This window comes from Parasteatoda tepidariorum, chromosome 8 (assembly GCF_982258835.1).
Source record: "Parasteatoda tepidariorum strain Cologne lab strain chromosome 8, Ptep-v5.0, whole genome shotgun sequence".
In the NCBI taxonomy this organism is placed as follows: domain Eukaryota; kingdom Metazoa; phylum Arthropoda; class Arachnida; order Araneae; family Theridiidae; genus Parasteatoda; species Parasteatoda tepidariorum.
In genome coordinates, this window is record NC_141762.1 from 26,028,515 (window position 1) to 26,051,887 (window position 23,373).

Consider the following 23,373-nt stretch of genomic DNA (forward strand, 5'->3'; position numbering starts at 1 on the left):
ATACAAAACAAATAAATTACAAAAAATCAAGATAAAACTAGAAATGCTTATAAGTGTACATATTTTTCTATGTTCATATCATAATAAATATATCACAAATCATATTCACAAAAGATACAAATGCACTGCATGTATAAATTTAATTGTGCATAAAGATTACTGCCACCAACAATTACAAAAATAAGTTAAGTATTATTATACACATTGGATAGAGTAGCTTATATAAGTAATATTTGTTTAAATAGAGTAATTCTAAAAACAACCATAGAAATAACAACATTTTTCTTTTAAAAAACAAAATTAAAGAGTTTACATTTTGTTCTTTTTAAATATATCAAAATAGTAAGAAAACAATGTTTAACCCACAAATAATTTTTGCTCATTTTGCCAACATTGAAAATGTTCAAGTTTGTACAATACAAAACTAATCTACTAGTATTGGCACAAAGTTAGTCAAAAAATAGTGATTTATTACATCCTTATTTCAAAAGTAATTTTAAATTACATGCTTTATAAAATAGAACATTTTGAAAAACACTAAAAATACTAGCTTTGCAATATAATAAGCAGGTTTCTAACTAACCCACAAACCTAGGCTTACATGTTTTTTTTGGGTGGGTGGGGGGTGAAAGAGTGGGTGAAAGGTTATTAACCACAATCAAAATCCGACATTTTTATAAGTCAATTGATATTACTGATTTGACTTTAAATATAAATAACTCTAAATACAAAACTTTATGAATACCTTTAATAATACTGGTAATAGAAATCTAAATAAATACGGATAGTTTATGCAGAATTTAATGTTAATCTCTCAAAGATTGATTCTGAAATTTTCCAATTAAAATTAGTTCTATATTTCTATTTTTCAGAACAAATCAAAAAGCTATAATGAATATCATTAAATAAACACTAGTTCTGAGTTATAAGTTGATCTGCAAAGGGTTCACTGACTTAATTCTGATGAGAAAATAAAACTATTCCTTTAAGACTTAAAAAAATAAATTATTTTATTAATTTTAAAAACAATAGAAAACAACCATACAAAGAAAGCATATTCCTCTGACATCAAAAATATGCTTTTATCTCCGGTCATAAAAGCAATTAAATTAAAAACCTTCTATTAAAACCTGAAAGAAAAGATGGTACTATATTAAAGTTAAAATTATTTTCTATTTTAATTAATTATTGAATTATTATTTAATGAGATATCAATATAATTTATGAGATATCAATAAATATTTAATCCAATTACAACTCAAAGTAAGATATAGAAGAATAAAACAACAAAATATTATTAAACTTCAATAAAGTCACAACAAAGTATAATTTAATTCCAATATAATTATAACAAAACTTAATTTCAATATAATTAGTGTAAAAAAATTAAATGCCATTTCAGATTTACGTATGATAAAATCAATGCTACACCTGTCATAAATAGCACACTGTTTGAGTTACTCCATTTTCTCATAAAAGAGCATGTAAGCACTCGATCGAGAAACTTCTTCAAATGACACTTCTTTCACATCTAGATCTGAAATGCAAAACCACTTCTCATTCTCACTGTCTATGGCTAGCCGCCTATAGGCGATAAAATGACCAGATGACGTATCGCCTTGATGCACAATCACAGCTTTTAATAGATAAACATAGTTGTAGGAACACAGGCTAGAAATTAAAAAAAAAATTAAAAAAACATATAATTTTTTTTTTTTAAAAGTATCCTTAATAACATAACAAGAAAAATATGCAAAAATTTTGGTTATTATCCTTATTATACTTTACCACTATTTATTACACTACCCTTATTATATGTTATATCTTATTATATTATACCTTATTATACTACCCTTACTATACCACTACCCTTATTATACTTTAATTCAGATGCTTGTGGAAGTTAAACACACATTTTTAGGTGCACATTTTGTTTCAATCAGTTTTTCTTTAAAATCATTGGGGAATTTTTTTTCTTAGTTAAATATGGAATAATAGAGAGAAATTTTTTTCTTCAAGATTCAACAAATCTTTGTGAAGTCATTTTATTTATCAAATGAAATCAGATGGAGAGTCAATAAGTTTTCTTTTGTTAGAACAGATAAACGACAACTATTGGCAGCCAATGGATTTAAAATTAAAATTTTTATATTAAACGTATAACATCATTTGTGTTTTGTACTGTAGATTTGAATTTAACACTTCTGAATTTTATTATTAAACATGCTATCATTAATATAATGCAGCATTATTGACTACAACTTTAAAAAAAAATATTTAAAATTGCTTGGAAAACATTTTGTAAATATATTATAAGCTTAAACAGTTGTAAGTAGTTCAAAAAAAAAAAAAAAAAAAAAAAAAAAAAAAAAAAAAAAAAAAGGGGGGGGGGGGTATATAAATAAGCCAATTTCATCATCACAATTGTTTTTAAAGATAAGAGCACAAAATTATTCTTTTTTTTTAACTATCCATATTGTTTCACATAAGTTTAAATATCGAATAAAATTACAAATATGGCAATAGGAGCAAAAAATGCATTGAAAAACTTAAAGAAATTAAGACTCAAGTTAACCCAAATGTCAAAACGAAAATAAAATAATGAAGATCTCAAAATGGAAAACTTTTTTGTCACTAAACCGTAGGTAACAATAGAAACTTATCTACATTGTCTTACATTTTTGAAAGCTAAGCTATTTTCCACTCATAAACAATAAAAATTGAACAAATATCAAAGCTGCTTTGTTTATATTCTCAACAACTTTAATGTGACCTTTCAAGTAGTGAAGATAATATTATACTGAAGTGGATCATTCATTAAATCAAGTTACAGATTGTCTTATTTTTAATAAATAAAAAAAAATTAGTATAAAAAAATTTTTGTTTTGAAAAATCTGAGTAATATTCCAGACATTGTGTTGAAATTAAGGAATTATTTACTATTTAACAATTTTAAATTACTTACTTTAAATAAACAATTAAAAAAATTCTTAATATGACTGATTGGGAGTAATTAATGTTGAAGATACATTTTTAACATGTTGCTTTGTACGCTTAAGATAAAATCGTATTTAAATTTCAACCTTTCTAAAATCATTTAAATTAATCATTTAACCCCTCTAAAAACCCATCACAATAATTATAAATTTGTACTAATTAGCAAGTACAATAGTAATTTGTAATAATGCAGCTAGTAGTAAAAAAAAATGAAATTGGTACATATAAAGTAAACAGTTTTTAAGCTCATTACTTAGACCATTCCAGTCTTGGTAAAATATATTATTATACTATAATTTCTAATGTCTTAATAAATATCTGAGTGTAAACTCACCAATCTTCTAAATTAAATGGAAGAACTTTATTCATAGGCAAAGTAATATCAGAGGTAACCTGCAGTATCTTTTGAGCTATTGGATTACTGTTACTCGTTGATGAAGTTCTGTGATAATTAAATAATAATTTGCATTAATACTTAATTAATTGTATGAACAGTAAAGATTTTTAAAAAATAAGTATATTATTGGCATAAATAATTTTTATAATAATTTTTGTACAACAGTTTTGAAATCGTTAATAATATTACAGGATTCTCACTCAATTTCAGGAAAAAAATTCCCTGACTTTTCCAGGTTTGTCAGGTAAATTTCAATGGAAATCCATACCATATTTTTTATATATACCATGCAATTTTTCATCAGAAAACTTTGATTTTTTCATTGAATGTCAAATATTAGATTTTGTGAGCAAAAACATACAATAGAAAGAGAATGGAAAGATGGAAAAGTTTCCCTGAAAAGTGGGATTTTATAAAATAATTGTAATAGATGTATCTCAATACCTGATTAATGTTATTGACAATTCTAAGACAGGATGTTTTCCAGGTGTAATAAAGGAATTTATGTTTTTTTGTAATAATTGTTACTTTTCCTGACTATTCCCTGTTTTTTAGAGTTAAAATTAAATTTCCTGACAATTTCAGGTTCTCCCTGTTCTCCTGTGGGAGCCCTGTATTAGGTTTTAAAAAACCTGCTTCAGTACATGAATTAACCAAAAAAAAGGGAAAGACATGATTTCACATAGCGATAAAGCATATAACATTACCTTGTTACTGCCCCAAATATCATGAAAACTATCCTGATTAATTTAATAGTGTTAATCTAACATGGAAAAATAAAAATAAATAGTTCGGAAAAACATGCAAATATGTAAGTATAAATTGACCTCGATATATTATTCTATAAATTGACTTCCACCCCACATAGTTTGCTGCTAGACCTGAAGTTGACATTTTTTTAGCGTCGAAAGACAGAGGTATACGAATATGAAGTGTTAAAAATATAGGGACATTTCTGATGTCTCACTTTTATGATATTTATTGTATTTTAATTACTTTGAATGATGTGTATAAAAACAATAATCATTCATGTTGGTGTTGTTTAGTAATAAGCATGGTTCACTATTTTATTTTCTACATTCTTTTATGGCTTAGGTCACCAGAAAGTTCTTTATGCTACGTACATTAACATTTTGAAAATTGTTTATATTTTTGGTGAAAATAGCTGCAAGCAAAAATTTTAGGACCTGATCTAGATATAAGTGCATATTTTTATTTATGAAAGAAAAAAAAAAGAATAACAAAAGTCAAAACTAAATTATCATAGTAAGTTACATAGATTTTAAAACTCTTAATAAAATTGAAATAAATAATTTGAAAATAGTAATTTCAAAAAATAAATAAATAAATGTAAAAACTTTTAACTCTTTAGAAACCATATTAAATTTTATTTGTTTTAAATTTAACTATTTATACCTTTGTTATTGTTGAACAAATTGCAAAGTTTAGTTCTTTAGAACTTTTCCATTTTCTCTCAGTATCCTGAAAAAGATAAGTCTCTTCCAGAAAAAATACCAACTCTGGTAACCAAGCATAGTTATTAGGTTTAAATTTTATCCCTAAATCTGTGATGCCAAATTAGTATTCATACAATGAAACTTTTAATCTTGATGTGATGCTAGGCTTATTACTAAGAAATAAAAATGATTGAGAAGCAATCAATGGGGGTTGTTGGGCAAACTGAACAGAGGCAGAATCCATTAGCAATTTACAAAAAGGTTACTTTTTTAATTTTTCATTATCATAATCATAATAATAATCATTTTCCATTAATCATAACATTTTAAGAGATTTGTGCATTATAATTAGTATGATGGAAAAAAAAAACTTACTGATCATTTCTTGAGGAATTTCCACCAGTTAATCGAGATCTTGTAAAATTAGCTCCTAATTGCTTATCTTTACGCCTATGGGAGTGGACAAAGTAGTCCATAGCCAACAATCTGGGAAATGACACATAATCAAAACACTTGACTGGAATGCCATTATTTAACCAAATAGTTCTTTGGACATGAATGCACAAACATTTTGGTAGCTAAAGGAAACAAAAAAGATATTACACAAAAATGATATTACCCAATCACATAGCACAAAAATAATATTTGTTCTAAATCTAATTACAATGACTAAAATAAAAAGAAATACAAAGAAGTACTCAATTGCAATTCAGAAACTTTCAATTCATTGTTTAAGAAATATTGTGCTTTTAAGGTTTATAAAAAAGAAAATTTATGTTATGGACATTTTCACCCTAGATAAATTTTTTCACAGAATTTTTAGAAATTTTTTTTTTGAAAAATAAGAAGAGCACACATTGAATTAAATTATGAGTCTTTTCCTTAAGCAAGCAGTTCCCAAATGGTGTCCCGCAGATCCCTAGGATTCCATGGAAAAGTTTAGAGCGTTCCAAAAGTTAAGACTTTTTTAAACAGTTAATTTTAACATTTTTGAAAACTGTTATTACATTTAGATCCGATCAATAATCCCTTATTTACTTAATATTTCAGTTGCCTTTACAAAATTATTTAATGAATGTAAAATGCCAATAAAAAGAATGACTACTAGTTCCAAAAAAAAAAAAAAAAAAAAAAAACTCTTCTTCTTAAGTCTAGTGCAATTAATAAATTTAGAAAAAGGCATGATTTAAAAAATGGAGGATTATTTCTCTCATGCTTTTCCTTTTCAAAAAAAAATAAAATAAAATAACTAAATTTATTGAAGAATATGTTTCCCCTACAACCTTTTTCAAAGTATTTACTGACTATTTTCAGTGTTCATATCAACGAAAACCAGAATTTGGTTTGTTTCATGCATTTTAAGCTTATGTACATATACCAAAACAAATTCATAATTAGACTAGATTCAGTACCAGGACTGTAAATTGAACTGTTGAACATAAAACCAAATTTAAGATTATTATTGATAAAATAATGGACAAAAAATTCCTTCCTCTTCTTTACTCTTTTAGTCCCATTGGGACATATATGTCCCACTAACAAAAACCCCACTGGGTCCCATCTAAAAAAACCTAGTGGGACGCATCTCTGCTCTCTCCCAAATAGCCAAACAGTTCATTTTTTAATTTATTTTTACAGAGTATTGTTATTTTTAAATTATTTTATGTATTAAAGTCGTATTTTGTCTTTTTGTAGGGAAAAAAAGTCTTGAAAGAGTTAAATATTTTCAAAATAAACTAGTCTTTTTATTGGTTGAAAAATGTCTTTAGATAATTTGTTTATAAAGCCAAGGTTACTGGAATATGGTTAATAATTTAGGGTTACATAGCCATAATAAATTGGGAACCGCTACTGCAAGAAATCTAATCACTTACTTTCCCAAAACTGAGTTGTTTGTTAAAAGTAGTTTTCTCTTTTTCCTTTGGATCAGAGCTACTACTACTATCACCCTCTTGTTTGGAGCATCCATCACAGACTGCATCCTGAACAAGCTCACAAGATATAAATTTCAACAATAAATCTTGAAGAGTAACTTCTCCCTTAAAAATAAAATAATGTTATACAGTTTATAAAAATTAAGGAACACATTATTTTGTTGCATTGTAAAAGGAACCAATATGAGCGATAAAAATTCTGACTCCTCCAAATATTAAGTACTTAAGCAATCTCTTAAAGATATTATTTAAGCCAGATATTATATTTTAACTGTCATTGAACAACAACCCAATTTTGGGTTAACGACTATTCAGGGCTTAGCACAGGTCATTGTAGAAAAAATAGGGAAAAAAGTGACAAATTTTTTTTAAAAAAAGTGATAAATAGTCCCTTAATTAAAAACAGTTTTGACATCCAGGCAACATCTTAATAGTCTTATAAATATACAAGTATTAAAAAAAATTGGATTAGATAGAATTTATGTCTGAAGAAATCAAATATAACTCTAAATTACATTTTAATTAACTATAATTAAAAAAATTTTTTACATGTTTAACTTTAACTACTACAGCTTTAATTATTATATTAAAAATAGCAGTGAAAATATGCAACAAAAATACTGTTGCTATCATGTAAAGTCAATACATATTTATTAATTGCACTAATTTGTTATTGTTTTTTCTTTTTTTAATAAATTAATTTCTAACAAAGAGGACTTTCAAGAAGATTTCAGGAGCTCAAAAATTGTGTAGATAGCTGAAAAAATGTTAAATAACTGTTATTGTTGCAAAAGAAAAGTAAAATAGCAAACCTACCTGGAAAAAAAAACGTAGTTTCACAATAGAATTCTTGCAAAACGAATGCGGCAAAAAGTGATAACTAAAATACCAAATAATAAAATCGTATCAAAATTGGAAAAATGTTTGGAACAGTCCGCAAAAGGACAAATAACTTCAAAAAAATGATGGAATGAAATCAATCAGGTTCAATGAAAAATCTAATTGAATAGGTGGAAATTGTGAAACATTAATATAAAAGATTGATAAGTGACTAAGCCTTAAAAATAGTGAATAAAAGTTTACTTTTTTTAAGACAGTGACATTAAGAGAGAAAAGTGATTCGTGCTGAGCCCAGACCACTAATGTTCAACTCTGTAGACTGGTAATTTTGAAACCAATCCAAAAGGCATCTCTAGGATCAAGTATTGGAAGAAATTTGCCTTTGTGGAAGACTTTTTAATGGAACTAACTCGTACTTGCGTTACATGGAGTGGAAAACCAAACATCTCCCACGGTTTGACTGATAACAAGGGGACTCTAACCCATGATCTGTCTACCACTGAGGATATTTTACGTCAGCACTGCAGTCGGTGCGAGCCGGGTGCAGAATTCGTGGTGACCAGCCACTGCTGTGATTCGAACCAGGTTCACCTGATTGGAAGGTGAACACTCTATCTCTTGAGTCAGGCTTGATGTCATTTTATAACCATCATTGAACAGCGACCCAATTTCATGGGTTTACGACTACAGTGATCCCTCGTTTTTCGCGGTTAATGGGGACCAAAACCTTCCGCGATAGTTGAAAAACCACAAAGTAGGATTTGCCACTCGGAATTTTCATGTATGCGGGTACACGAATGTTTTTAACATGTAAGCAGTATTCATACTTAACACATTTACGACAAAAATTACAACACTGTACGTTTTTACTTAAAGGTGTCAGTGCTAATTAATAAGGTTAATTACAAAACCTCATACAGTAATAAACATTAATCAACCAATCACGAGCCTTACTGAGAGACCGTGGCATATGTACTCTGAGCAACTCATCTCCCTCTTGCGCATCAACATGAAACAATGCTCCTTTCCGCAAAGTGGCTGCAGACATGGTTGTATTTATTCATTTTTATTTTTTGATGAATATTTTGGAAAAACCTGCGAAGCACTGAAGCCGCAAAACATTAAACAAGAAGTGGCGAGGGAACACTGTAGTAATGTTCAACTCCGTAGGCTTGTGATTTTGAACCCAATCCAGAAGACAAGGGAACTCCTGGATCGAGTATTGGAATAAATTTGTCTTCGTGGAGGACTTTTTGATTTAGCTAACCCACATTTGCGTTATATGGAGAGGAAGACCACGAGAACCTCCCATGGTTAGCCTGACAGCAAAGGGACTTTAATCCACGATCCGTCTACCACTGAGGATATTTCACGTCAGCACTGTGGTCGGCGCAAGTCGGATGCGGAATTCGCATCCATTGGGATTCGAACCCGGTTTCCCTCACTTGAAGGCGAACGCTCTATCCCCTGAGCCATCGCGGATTAGGCTTGATGACACTGAAAAAAAAATTGAAAGTATTACAAATGACTAATTGGCAACATGCATTTGATAGACTTTGATGGAAAAAACTTGTTCGGATGGCTCTGGCCTGTAGTGCCAAGAAGAAGATTATTTCTCATACTGTCTATGGAAAACTATTTAACTATTCCAAATTTGATAGCCTTATATCCCAAGATTAAGATAGAAATCATATTATATTTTTGATTATTATATGAGCGGTCAAGGAAGAAAATAACAACTTAGGGTACATAAGAAGTTTACAAACTTCCAATGTAGTGCACAAGAAAAATATTTTAACAATCATAATAATAGCTACTGTTGAACCTCAATGAATTGCTCCTGTATCTTTCATTTTCCCTTATGTATTATCTTATTTTAATGCTCCCATCACAAATGCTATCCTTACAATGTTAATAATACTTGTCTAGATCATTTCTTAAACAAGCAAATTCCAGTGTCTATCATTCAGCAATAAAATTGACATTTAAAGAATTAGTAAAATTATTTCATTTTGAAAAAAAAAACTCATTATAACAGCTCTTAATGAAGAAGAAAAAAGAGGAGTTGTTACGGTTTTAGGGAAGTGCCTCAAACATCACAAAAATGGTTGCAGTGCAAAAGTGCAACCAAAATTAAAATGGAAGGTAAAATGAAACCATAACCAGAAAAACATTTGTGAAAGACCTCAAAGTCTTCGAAACATCAAGAAACTTTTAGTACTCCCACTAGTTTATAGAGAATAAAATAGTAATGTTACAAAATTGAAAAATTTTATATTTGCATTGATAAGAAAAGAGTGTGTTCAAACCAACCTTTTGAAATATTTTAAATAAATAATTATGTTTTCAATCTTTTTTAAGCATTGTAAATATTTTTGGAGTAAGAATATAATTTTTTCAATTAAATTTTTTTTATACTGATCCAAACTTACAGAATTAGGCGTAGGAATCACTAGGGATATACTGTCAAATGTATCATATCTGGCAGGATACTAGAATGAAAAAAAAAATTCTTATATTTCTTTTATAAAAAAAAAACGTGTATACAGCTATAATTATAAATTTAATCCATTACAGACCTTATAATGGCATGAATTACATTTAAGTTCATTCACTAATAGACCCCGCATGGGAGAGGCAATCTTCATTGGTAGAGCTTTCATAGATGAAATAAATGAATTCCGGTGCTCCTCAGCAACACTTTCACTTTCAGCCTACAAAATATATAATTTATAAAAACAGAAAAATAATTTAAGTTTAAAATTTTTAAAAAAAATCTATGAACTAAAAAAATGTATTTAAATAAATATAAAACATTTTAGATGTAATTTTCAACTGGAGATAAATGGACCATTGCTTTATGGTAAAATTATTGACAGCAATTCATACCAATGTATTTTGTGCTCTAAGTTTTATTTATTTCGTTTTAATCACAGATTAAATATAGATTATATCTATTATATTATATATTTATTATAATCTTACTTTATTTATACGTAATCTAAACACTCAGTTTTTTTCTCACATTCATACTCACTAATGAAAAATAAATGTAGGGATAACATTGATCAAAAAAATTTTTTAAAAAAATTAAATAAAAATTTAAAAAAAAAAAAACATTCTAAAGAAAATGGTATTTATTGATAACTTGAGATGAAAATCAGATTGCAAACTATTGAGGAATGAATTGCAACCAAACAATCCAGTTTTGCAAAAGTTTTATTCTGCTATCAACATATGACATTCGATTTCAGCAATGAATATAACATAAACAGATAAGATTTTTTTTACCAACTTCTGACTCTACACAAACATTTTATTCTAAAACACATTACTTTCAATAATGTCAACCTATACCAATGCTTTCCTGTAACAATATTATTAGTCATAGTTAAAGAAAATTAGAGATTCAATTAATATCAGATAAATTAGTTATTTTTTAGACAATAAAATAAATTTCAATACATTTTATTTAACAATAAGAGTTATAAAAGCATCAAAAACATTTGTTTTGTATTTATTGCCAACAAATAAATAAATTCCAAAAGATCATTAAAAAAGTTAAAACCAGCAAGTTTGCAATTTTTCAAAAATATTGCATACTCTTCTGAAAATTATCAATAAATTGTGAAAAATTAACATTTTTTCAACAACTTGGTACTACAATCATCTTTAACTATACAATTTTTAAATTTCAATGCAAAATTTATTGTTCTATCAGGCTTTTTTTTTCTAATTCCCTTTTAATTAATAGAATAAAATTATAATATTAACTTAAGAAACTTAGATACTCAATTTATATTTTGCTGCTGTTTAGATCAGAAAAGTTACTAAAACCTTTAAAATATAAAATTTTTGGTACGTCTGTGTGTATAGATAGCATATATCATATAACTATTTAACTTGATAGTAAAAAAGTGCATTTGTCAAATTTTTAAATATTGTCAAATTCACTTATAATGAGCATGAATAGACCACAATATTATTTGTTACAACGGACTGCTCGTATGAAGCTAGTTCTTGAAAAAATCATTAAAGTTCATGCATATTTTTGAAATTATGAATATAGAACTCACTTTATATGTTCTTTATTTTTACACAGTATAAAAGAAGACAGTTAATTTGCTTTGAACTGTCTCTTTGCTGCAATACTGTTTCTCAGGTAAGACTCGTGCCTCAAAAAACAACGTCAACGTGAAAAAAAAATTTGTAAACCCAAAAAACATCAAAAAAGAATTTATTTATTTGATAAGAAAAGATTTGCAGAGCTGAAAAAGTGGAATGTAGTAAAATTTTTTATAAATTACTAATACAAAAACCGGGGTTTATGCTTTACAAACGAGCTTTGCTCCATAATACTTAACATTGCGCCAATGAAGTATTTTAAACTTCTGTCAATGTTGAATCCGGGTTCGTCATAAGTGAGTTTGACTATACTATTGAAGCTGATTGAAAGAAAATAGGATAATATTAAAAATTTAACCTCCAGCTTTTTAGTATCCAGAAGAGATAACACAGGTTTAAGAGCTAATGCTTCTTCTTCAATAGTTGTTGTCAAAACATGAAAAAGCTCATGTGCATCCTACAAAAGTAAGAGCAAGGAAATTTAAAATAACATGCTTACATAATTTTTACAAAACATATTTTTAATAAAAAGAAAAGATTTAAATTGTACAAAAAAGTACAAGATTGCACACCAAAAAAGTATATATTTTGTGCACCAATGTTAAATAATGAAATCAATTTATGTCTATTTTTAATACCAAATTAATTATTTATTACATAAAATGCAATAATTATTTCCTGATTTTTAGAAAGTTAGTTAAAAGAAGCTCAAATCATTATTCCCAAATTTTTAAGCTCCAGTTGAAAGGTTAAAAGCCAAAATGATGAAATTAATATTCCAACAGTTCTTACGTAAACATTTTCAGCAATTTGTAACGTTCTATCAATTAATGACCTCACTTGCACAAACTAATGGAGGTTACTAAAATTTCTATATTTTGTTTATATTTGGGATTTCATCTATACTTATTTGAGTAAACATGCAGTCTACCACTAGACGACAAGATTATTAAATGCAGCGTTATATCATGTCTTTTTTGTATCACGATTTAAAATTTGTATATACTTTCGTTAAAGGTAAGTTGCCATTAACATTATATAAATTATGTGAGAGTTATATAGAGTTGTCAATACTTCAATGCTCTGCTTGTGCTTATGACATCAATGCAGTGAATATGCATCTGCCTATGGATGATCGTTACTACTATGGCGATGTGGTTAATGTTTATTTCTTGTCATCAATCATATTTATTTTATGAAATATCCCACTTGATATTTGTCATGTACTTATGCATTATACAGAGTGAATCATTCAAAGCTTGTTTGAGTTATCATGCCTTGAGTCCTAAATAATATTCAGTGATATCAGTGCAAATTCATGCTGGAGCATGAATTTGCCTTCCTTGCAGCCAGCAGTGTGTTAACTTGATCAACTGAATTTTTATGTTTTTGTATAGAACATGTGGAGAGCCGTGAAACCCATAAGGATAAGGCATGTGCATGTACTGAAATAGACCAAATTTTAGTCAACTGCAAACGGTTAAAGTAAAAGGAAAGATTGCTACATTTTTCAGAGTCCTGAAAACCACATTAACCTGAAGAAAATTGGAAAATACCTCAGTATCAAGTTGAAGGAGCTCAATTTCAATTAAAATTAAGTCTTCTAAGTTGTTAAGTTAACAAAACGATAATATTAACACACTAAAGTTTTGCTTCAAAATATAAAACTTACTTGTTCCTCATTAGAGATAATCCATCGATGTGATCGTAAGGCTTTTATAACTTCAGCTCCACTGCAGTCATCATTATTCTCATTTAAAGCTACAAAATTTTTTTCAATTTTGTATTAATTCAAATCATTGACAGTTAAAGAAAGCAAGTGCACATAAACTTTTTCCAACAAAAAAAAAAAAGAAAAAGAAAAAAAAAAAAAAAAATTCATTAAAAAAATAGTGTTTTTATATCACAAAGAGTCCCAAAATTGAGCCAAATATATTGTGGAGCACTAATAAGCAAGTCGTAATTTTCTGATTTAGTCAATATCAGATTCATGAATTTATATAAGGTAGTTATTTATGATGCTAAATTATTTTGTTTTTTACTTATTTCATGTGAAAAGTTCATTGTAGAATGTTCTAATAAAACCAGTTACTTTATCCGTGCTTCGAACTATGTTAGTTCACGTCGTCAAATACATATGTTAAATTCAGTGGTCGGAAGTAGCGCACTACAAGTAGTGAAACTAATATATTTGCTACTTTTTCGTAGTTTGTAGTGTAGTGTGCTGCTTTTTTAAAAAGTAGTGCAGTGCGATTAAAAAAACAATAGTTTGCAATGATTTCTCGCAATTACTTTTACAGTTAAATTAGAAAAGAAACACGGTTCTTGTACAAACTAATTTTTTTACATTTGATGGGCACAAATCTTCGTGTGTCCATCAATGGACGCTATGAAAAGGACCATGTGGCTGCAGCTGAGTCATTAACAGAAATTACGTACTTAAAACCATGTATAACTAACATTTAAACTTTGCGGAAAATAGATAATTAATCACTTTAGTCATACTTTCACATGCGAATGGACACCCATGAAACATTGATGTTATTTCAAAGGAGGGGAACATATTTTCAATGTACTTAATTTCTTAGAGGGAATAAAAGAGCATTGAACAGTTAAAAAATTGCAAGTATTTGATAATTTAGCATTCCTTAAATTAAATATTCACTGTCGAGAAAGGCATAAAAAGTTGAAGGTTAAATGAACAGATTCAAAAAAAAAATGTTTTAAATTAACAAACTGGATCATGTAAACTTAAGTAAATATTTCTTAATTATTCCCTAACATTTAATGTAAACCAATTTTTTATTCTAAATCATTTTGAACATAAGAGTAAATTAAGTTCTCCAGCAAAGTTTGTCTCCTTTAAGTGGAGAGGTAGTTACTACAGTTCCAAAGTAGTTTGTAGTTACTACAAAAAAAAAGCTATTTTATTTGACTACATTTGTAAAAGTAGTTGTTAAACTATAATAATAATACAGTTTTTGTGACTACTGGTTAAATTTTATCTGCCCGCCTCGGTTAGATAGTTTAGAAGTTTATAAAGGGCAAACAGACTATCATTTCTATATGTATATAGACATGAAAATTGATGAGAAAAATTATACATCTTATGTATCAAATAATAATGTTAAAAACATTTTGTTTTCATGCAATTTCATATCTTTTACAAAAATATTAAAAAAATTAAAATTACTGATTTACCTGAAAGTACAGAAAGGAGTGCTTTGGTAAGAACACACTTGTCACTTTGTTGAGATTCAGTAGAATAATCAACGACCTGAAGAAGCCAGGATAACACTGAAGGACATGCAGATAAAGCTTGCAATACAGCATTCAAAAAGCAAGAGTTCCCCAAGTTTTGCATTCCAGGTATAACACCTACACACATACACAAAAAAAGAAGATAATAGTAAACTTTGATACTACTAATTTCAAATTAACTTAATTATCATTTATAATATCCTAAGAAAGTTGATCACGTGGGAGTGGTCAACTTAATAATGTCAGCTTTCATAGGAGAAAGGAGTCCAAAATAAAGATAAAACCTATCAAAATACAAATAGACGCAATTAAATTTTTTTGAGATACTATTCTTAATACATAAATATATATCAAGTATTTAGCAAACACCCCACATATCCTAGGGAACAAGCTAAAATGAGTCACGATTTGTTACATTAAACCGATTAGTTTAAAAAATTGAGACACATATTTTGTTAATAATTTATTATAAATAATTTCTTAAAATATTGCACAAGAACATATGTAATTTGAAAATTTAACATACTTATTTCCCCAGTTTAAAATATTTTTCGTTATACTTTGCAAAGATTCATATATCTTAAGTCCTTAATATTTTTACAAATCAACTAACGAAGAGTCATTTCACCAATTTAGTAAAATTCTAATGTATAAAGTAATGCAGGGTTCGCAAACGCTTCCTGAGCGTTTTTAGAAGGGCGGCCCACCATATGATCCCAATAAATGAGAGCTTTTTGCCCTGCGTAAAAATAAGCCGACATCCCTTAAAAATACTGCCTACTTATTCATATTTCATTTTGATAAAAATTAATTCCCTATTTAAATAATAATTACACACTGGAAAAATTATACGTGTTTATAGGTTTAATTCTGATTACTAATACAAATATTTACCTTGCTAGGATTATTCTCAATTGGTTAAATCTTATAAAGATTTCACCAGTTTATAAGTATTTCTTTTCTAGGGGGATAGGTGGAATTTAATAAATTTTTAAAGATATTTTAAATTTCAATATTATATTTCAAATAAATACCTTTTTTTTAAACAAATACCTTTCTTTATAAAAAAAAAAATGCACCTTTAAATGTTTAATATCTCTAAAGTTTTAGTTTAAATTATAGAAAAAAGCTTTCAACTGTTTATCAATTAATCATTTTTTTTAGTTTACTTTTTCGAAAAAAAATTGAGCATAGTCATTGTCTTTTAGGAGGTTTTTAATTATCTTTTAGTAATTTAACTTAAATTTAGATTTTTCGAATTGTGCTCATTCAACTATTACAAACAAGAGCAATCAACATAAGACTGATTTTTGAAACAAATAACTACAAACTATACGAGAAATTTAATATTTTACTAAAGCTGGAGCATCAATTATTTGTATTAAATGATTAAAATATTTTTCTTCAATGTACCACAGATGTCTTCAGAGTACCTGAAACGAAACTAAGGAGCCAACCCCCTTTCTAACGTCACGAAAAGTCCACACCCACATCATGAAATGACACCGCAAAACAACCAATCACAAATCGAAAATAAAAATTTAACACACAATCTGGCAACACCAGCAACCCATAATATTTGTTTACATTTAGGAACGCATCTTCTAATAACAGAACTAATTTTTCAAGCAATTTTACAAAATGTCGCCGAAAACTACAAGCAAAGGTGTTGCCTGGCTATACAGTGAAATCGGAGCTTTGTTAGACATTTGGGCAGATCCAGAAATTCAAGAACAACTAGCAGGGAGACTACATAATATGTGCATTTATGATAAAATATCCAAACGTTTATCAGACCTTGGAATACAACGTACGGGTGAACAATGCCGGGAAAAAATTAAAAAACTTCGCCGCGATTACAAAACAGTCGTTGATAATAACTACTCACCGGCATTTGCTCGCAAAGTACTGGGTTGCTATGATAAAGTGCACGAAGTTTTCGGTAAGTGTACTATCATACGACCACCATTTGTTATTGAAAGTTTAGCATACAACGAAAGCAATCCAAACACTTCTAAAAACTCTCCAAATTTAAGGAAAAAGAAGCGCAATATGAACGCATTCACCCCTATTGATTTATCCGCGAAAGATTTGGATCAAAGTAAAAGTAGTTTGGAACTGCAAATCAATAAGCAATGTAAACAAGCGAGTTCTCGGAAAAAATCGTCAGAAGAAAAAAGAAAACGATTAAAAACATTAAGTGATGCAAATAAAACTTTAGAAACTGAACTACGTTTGCATCAAACTGATTTACTGAATAGAATTTTAAATATTCAAAGAAAACAAAATGATGAAATACTTCAGCATCAAAGAGAACATTTATTGAAAGAAGAGCAGCATAGAAGAGAAATAAGAAAAACAGAAATTGATTTATTTAAATCAGTTCTTTTCCTTTTAGCAGAGAAAAAAGGAATACATTTAAAATTACAATAAAAACCATTTTTTTTTTTTTTTTTGAAGTACTCACTGTTTTAATAAAAATAATAATGTATGACTTATCTAGCTAAGGATATCTATATACTCCATTTTAATTCTGTTTCATTGGTGCATGATCAACTTATTTTAGATCTTTAACTTATTACACATATTTTGATTATGTAGAATAAATTATACGATTCATATACTTAGAGAATTACATTTAATTGCTCTTATATTGCTATTTAATTCACTTGTTAAAAAACCTCTTTAATTCTAATTAGAAACCATAAATCTATAATAGTTAAATCACTTTGAAATTAAATTGTTAAAAATTACAACTCATTTAACAGTTTATTTTGAGAAAAATAATGTTTCACAGAAGCAATTAACATTTACTTAAAGAACTTGAAAGATACGTCTATGACAGTATTCTAAACTTTTTACTAAAAGACACAGATTCTCTTTATTTCCCACTTAAAAAGAAAGATATCAAAGAGGATTATTGAATTAGTCTAAATTATTGAAGGGGGGGGGGAGAATTTTAGAGTTATCCCCTTTCTTTATTAATAAGATAGATTGAGAATTTCTTATTTTTTTGATACTCAAGGGTATAAAATTTAGATAATAGCTAAAATTCAAGGTTAATTAAAAATTCCTATTCTAGCAAAAGTGGTCACAATCAAAAAATTTTAACTATTAAAAGTGGTCAAAATCAAAAATTTTAAATATTTTTTTTCACTTTCAATGACACTTCATTTGACTTATGGAATAAATTTTTTTAAATTAAATTTAGAAAGTTTAAAAGTTCAGTGAAGCACTACTTTGATATTATTGAAAAAAATTAACATTGCTTAAATTTGTAGTAGGTTTCATAATATTGTAGCATTTAAACAATTTTTGCAAATGTAAAGAAAATTTGAGTATTGAAAACAAAATAATATTTTTTAAGTAATAAAAAATTTAAATGTTTTGAAATTAACTTATTTAACATTTCATAAATAAGATTGAATTGTTAAACATTTGCTAACTAATTATAAGGCTAGGGGGGGGGGAATGTATTCAGAGATAAATTTGAAGGCTCAAAGCATTTTTATTTATAATAAAACTATCAAAACTTATGTAAGAATTTTTTTGTTTGATAAAAATATAAGATAATGCATTTTTTAATCATTATTTTGGTTGCATAGCCGATTTATTTGAAAGAGATGTTATTCTTTTTTGTGCTAACTCTTTATCCAATAAAATTTGTGTTTGATCCACAGGAATGGTAGGAAGATGGACAATGGGTATGTGTCTCTCAAAATCATAAGAAATCTCCTAAAATCCCACCCTAATATTTTAGACAAAGGAAACTTTTATGAATTATCTCCAAGTTTAACGCAAATTAAAAACAAGTTATGAAATTAAAAGTACTAAGAAGAAAAGAATAACCTGTCAGACAGTTAACAAATGAAAGAAAATTTGTTTCTTTTTTTATGTATGAAATTTAGTTTTAAGAACTATTGTAGATGTGTATATTGATCCTCTCTCTCAAACACTCGATTTTGAGAATTATTAAATCGAGTAAGCTTTTTCTGAGATCGAAGCCTTCCTCTCATTTCAAAATTCACATTATGTAATTAAAAAGCATAGCAATCTCTACAAAAAACCAGTTGTTGGTCATTGAAGTTGACACTTCACAATTTCAAAACCAATAGCTTAGTAGTGACACTACACATCAGCCACATTTATTTCCCAGATAAGGTTTTGCAGCTAAGTGAGTGCACTTTGTATCTTGAACTTCTTTTAAAGCAGTACAAAAATTAGTGAAAAAAATATGCATATCTCACGCAGAGGCAATGAGGACTATTTTTAGCCATTTACTCTCTCACTGCATTTCTATAAAAAAGTAATTCTTTCTTTAGACTATATATTTGAAAACGTCATATTGTAAAGCTTATATATTTTGGTGTGATCTTACTAATAAATTTCATAGTGTGCATTGAATTGAATTGAATATAGGATTTAATGGCACTAAGTTCTTAGTGTGCAATTTTGAATGAACTGATGTAGGAACATAGTTTATTTTCTAAAAGTAACCAACTAATTAAAAAATTATTATGCGCTTAAATTTAACTATGTAGAAAATTATGCTTAAAATGAAATGAAAGTTTAGTATCTTCAAAAGTCTTCAATGATATTTTTACTTACTTACTAGATTTTTCTTTTTAAAAAAATCAAACTTAATAGTAAAAATTACTTTTTTAAAAACATTTTAATTTATTTAACAAGTTCGGAGAAGGACTTAAATTTTGCTAATCGTGAAAATTATCAAAAAATACCCGAATATTGATTCAAAATGTTAAATGCAAAAAACTGCCGAATAATTACATTAAAATATGTGCTGAAATTTTATCTAAATTCAAACCCAATATCGGTTTTCTGAAATCATTGATGCTCTTTAAATCATTCAACACATAAACTATGAATCAACCTTATTGTGATTGCTTTATTTATGTGAAGCAAGTTAACATAAATTAAATACAATGCCTTTAAATTTTAACCAAAAAGTGATGCATTTTAACCTTGAAGATGTAAAATGTTCTAAAAGCATCCCAACTTTGCAAAACTGGCAAAAGTTAGGAGTCTTGTTGACCAAGTGCTTAGTTGTCTAGGGTTAATTTAAATTCATTCCAATAAAGCAGAGATACGCAAAAAAAGTTTCTTTCTTTATGGGTAAGAGTATATGAATTTAATATAATGAAATAAAGTAAATTAAAAAAAATGTTACGAATATTTAAAGTAGGAGCAATATCAATCAGGGCTAAACAATAAATGTTTATCAGTTTAGGATAGGTTTCCAGAAGATATCATCATTGATTTACACATAAAGGACAAAGGGAAAACCTAAAATATTTTTTTATATATTATTAAAGAAAGTGTGTGTCATTGTCAATAGGACTGCAAATCAAATTTATTACAATGAAAATTCAATATTGAACATAAATTTTGCAACACCAGGAAAAATCTTGTAAACAAGTAGCTTTGATCACAAATAGTATAAATAAATTTTTTAAGACGGTGAATTGATTGAAACATTTTTACACAGAAATAAAAAAACTTCTTTAAACTTTATTTAGCTAGTAGGCTTATTCCTGATTGTTTCAAAAATTATACTTAGGGATAATTAAATAAGTTGGTTGATGATTGAAAATCGATATTAACAAAAAAATTATTGTATTATCATAGTCTACTATTATTTTCCTAAAGGGAAATGGACCTTTCACATTTAGCCTGTTTTGAGAAAGAGTAACATATCTGAGACTACTTCAACTTATTAACCAATTGCAACTATATTTTAGTTCATTTTCTACTTATTCCTGAATTCTGAAAAGAAACAGACATGGGGTAGGAAAAAAAAAATACTGTCCAATGTAAACAGGACAAAAAGGAAATCAATATGAACAGTTCCTCTATTTACAGATGATAATTTGTTCAAAACAATAATTGTTTAAATCCTACCATAATTTTATTGAAAAAGCTTTATATTAACTGCAAAACACTTATTTTATGTAAATAATCAACCAGGATCCATTGGGAATGATTTAGGACCAAACTCTAAGCATTTTTTTCTTTTCAATTGATAAGCCAATATAAAAAAACACTGTATAAAAAATTGAAAAATTAACTCCCAATATTGGGGCAAATATAAGACACAGCAATTTAGATAATTATAAGCATCAAAAAATTGAGATGCCTCGAATAAATCCTGAGAAAAAAAAATATTTCAAATTCCTGCTGGAATAATTATGAAAATTTACAATAATATATTCCATTCAGCCTCTGCAAAAAAATTGCATAATAATTTCCCAAACATTCACTATTCTCTCACATGGGAAAAACTGGTTTTATAATGCAGGAAAGAGTGCAACTCAAAATTCTAAAATGACAGAGCTAATGCTCAGAGGATTTAAAAATCATAAAACTAGCTCTATTTTCCTGCAAGTGTAAAACTGGTTTTATAATGCAGGTCACTATGCAACTTAAATTTTAGAAAAACACAGGGCTTAGGTGCGTAAGAGTTTTTATGTGCATAGTAGTTTTTTCAAAATATCAAAAACTACTATGTGCTCGCAATGTCCACAATGTTTCCTGATGCCTCCCAGCCATCGATTGTTTCAATTGTACGTGAAATCCCGACCAGACATTGATGACCACAAGGTCCCAAGAGAATTTTCGTCTGATCACCAGTGAACAGGAATTAATGTGGTGATTATCGTTATCTTTCCCCTTGTTTCTTCTATTCTGGCTCATCAAGTGGTTTCTTTCAATTGTGCAAATACTTTAATGTTGATTTTATTTACTTATTATTATTATTTTTTTACTATCAATCCAGCAGTTTATGGTTTTTTTTAACTAAAATTTTGCATAGGCACCCATGCATTTATTTATTAAAAAAGAATAATAGTTGTTAGAAAATATAAAAAATTTTATGTTTACTGAAAAAATTGCAACTAACTAATCCAAATTTTTAATATCTTCTATTTATTCAATGACTGATTTGTAATGAGGAAATTACACATGCCTTTTGGTGTGAACTGTTCTCAAGTGTTTGAACTTTCTTGACCAAACAGCACAGTTTATTTTTTCTGATTATAAAGATTTTTATAAATGCCGGCTCAATGTGTGTTTTAATATTGATTTTATTTTTACAGTTACTAAATTAAAGGCATAGTCTGCCGTAGGCTAATTTCTACTGCACAACCCCTTTAATCAAAGTTGTTACCGCTTTTTTTTTTCTCAATGCGCTATGTTACGAATATATTATGTTACTAACATGATTTATTGAGTTTTTCTTTTTTAATACAATTTATTGTTAATAACTAGACAAATATATAGCATGTTTGACACTCTATTTGTTAGGTAGCTGAGGACTGAGTTTATTATAAGAATATAATTTCCTTAATCAATAAAATGTTCAAAATATGCAAAAATTCAAAATTACACAATATCAAATGTAAAACATTAATGTGACGATACATCACAATGAATCAAAAATGATAGAACAATGATATATCTCATCTCGATGCTAAAATCTTAACTTCGAGCAGTCCTAATAGATAGTTGATATAGGTAGTTGTCATCTTTTTACATTATCGAATTCAGAGTTCTCCCTAGAACTAAAAAATGGTAGGACACTGCTTCTCAGAAAAGAACATTTGGAGTTTCGAAAGGACACTCGCCTAACAGCATAAAAATTTATCAAAATCAGTAATATTGTGTAATAACTGAATTTTATTCTCAACAACTTTTAAATTACCTTCTAATAGTAGTTTATGTGTATGTTTAAAAGTAATTCTCTGTTATCATCAAAATAAGTGAAAAATTTGTAGATTTTAAAATAATTAAGCATGCTAAAAAAAAATTTTGTCTAAATTTTTTTCAAAAAAAGTAAACTAAAAAAAAAATTTAAAAAAAGATTCATTTATAAACAGCTTGAAAGCTTCTTTCTATAATTTAAACTGAAAATAATAAGAAAATTAACATTTATAGGTGCATTTTCGTTTAAAAAAAAAATTGCAGTTCAAAAAAATAATTTTGAAATTCAAAATTACTTAAAAAATTTATTAATATCCTTCCCCGAATAAAAGAGATACTTATAAACATTTAACTAGTTAAAAAAAAAGTAAATATTTGTAATAGGAATCAGAATTAAATCTATAAACATGAATAATTTTACCTGGGTGTAATTATTATTTAAACAGAGAATTAATCTTTTTTTAAAATGGAATATGAATGACAAGGCAGTGTGTCTAAGGCAGTGGTTTCCAAACTTGATGTTACTACGCCTCCCTTAAAAATATTTAATCATTTGGCGCCCCCCCCCCCTGAAGATTTCATAAAAGAAAAACACAAAAATTTTTGCTCTTATAAAATTTATTCATACAAACTAATGGAAAACGAT

At 27.6% G+C, this 23,373-nt stretch overlaps 1 protein-coding gene across 2 annotated transcripts in view; it reads right to left on the minus strand.

Annotated features, from left to right (window-relative positions):
- Positions 1 to 628: 628 nt before the first annotated feature.
- Usp30 (ubiquitin specific protease 30) overlaps positions 629 to 23,373 on the minus strand; it is a 28,718-nt gene continuing 5,973 nt past the window's right edge. Inside the window, exons 2-11 of one of the 2 annotated variants that reach the window (XM_043048429.3) lie at positions 14,952 to 15,128; positions 13,423 to 13,511; positions 12,109 to 12,207; positions 10,205 to 10,339; positions 10,058 to 10,117; positions 6,726 to 6,890; positions 5,227 to 5,429; positions 3,332 to 3,439; positions 1,432 to 1,671; positions 629 to 1,130 (exon numbers count right to left, since the gene is read on the minus strand). In XM_043048429.3, the coding sequence (XP_042904363.1) occupies positions 1,458 to 1,671; positions 3,332 to 3,439; positions 5,227 to 5,429; positions 6,726 to 6,890; positions 10,058 to 10,117; positions 10,205 to 10,339; positions 12,109 to 12,207; positions 13,423 to 13,511; positions 14,952 to 15,128 (1,250 nt within the window). In that variant the 3' untranslated portion in view covers positions 629 to 1,130; positions 1,432 to 1,457. Of the gene's footprint in view, positions 1,131 to 1,321; positions 1,672 to 3,331; positions 3,440 to 5,226; positions 5,430 to 6,725; positions 6,891 to 10,057; positions 10,118 to 10,204; positions 10,340 to 12,108; positions 12,208 to 13,422; positions 13,512 to 14,951; positions 15,129 to 23,373 lie in introns of those variants that run through there. The other variant, XM_043048430.3, reaches the window with a different exon arrangement.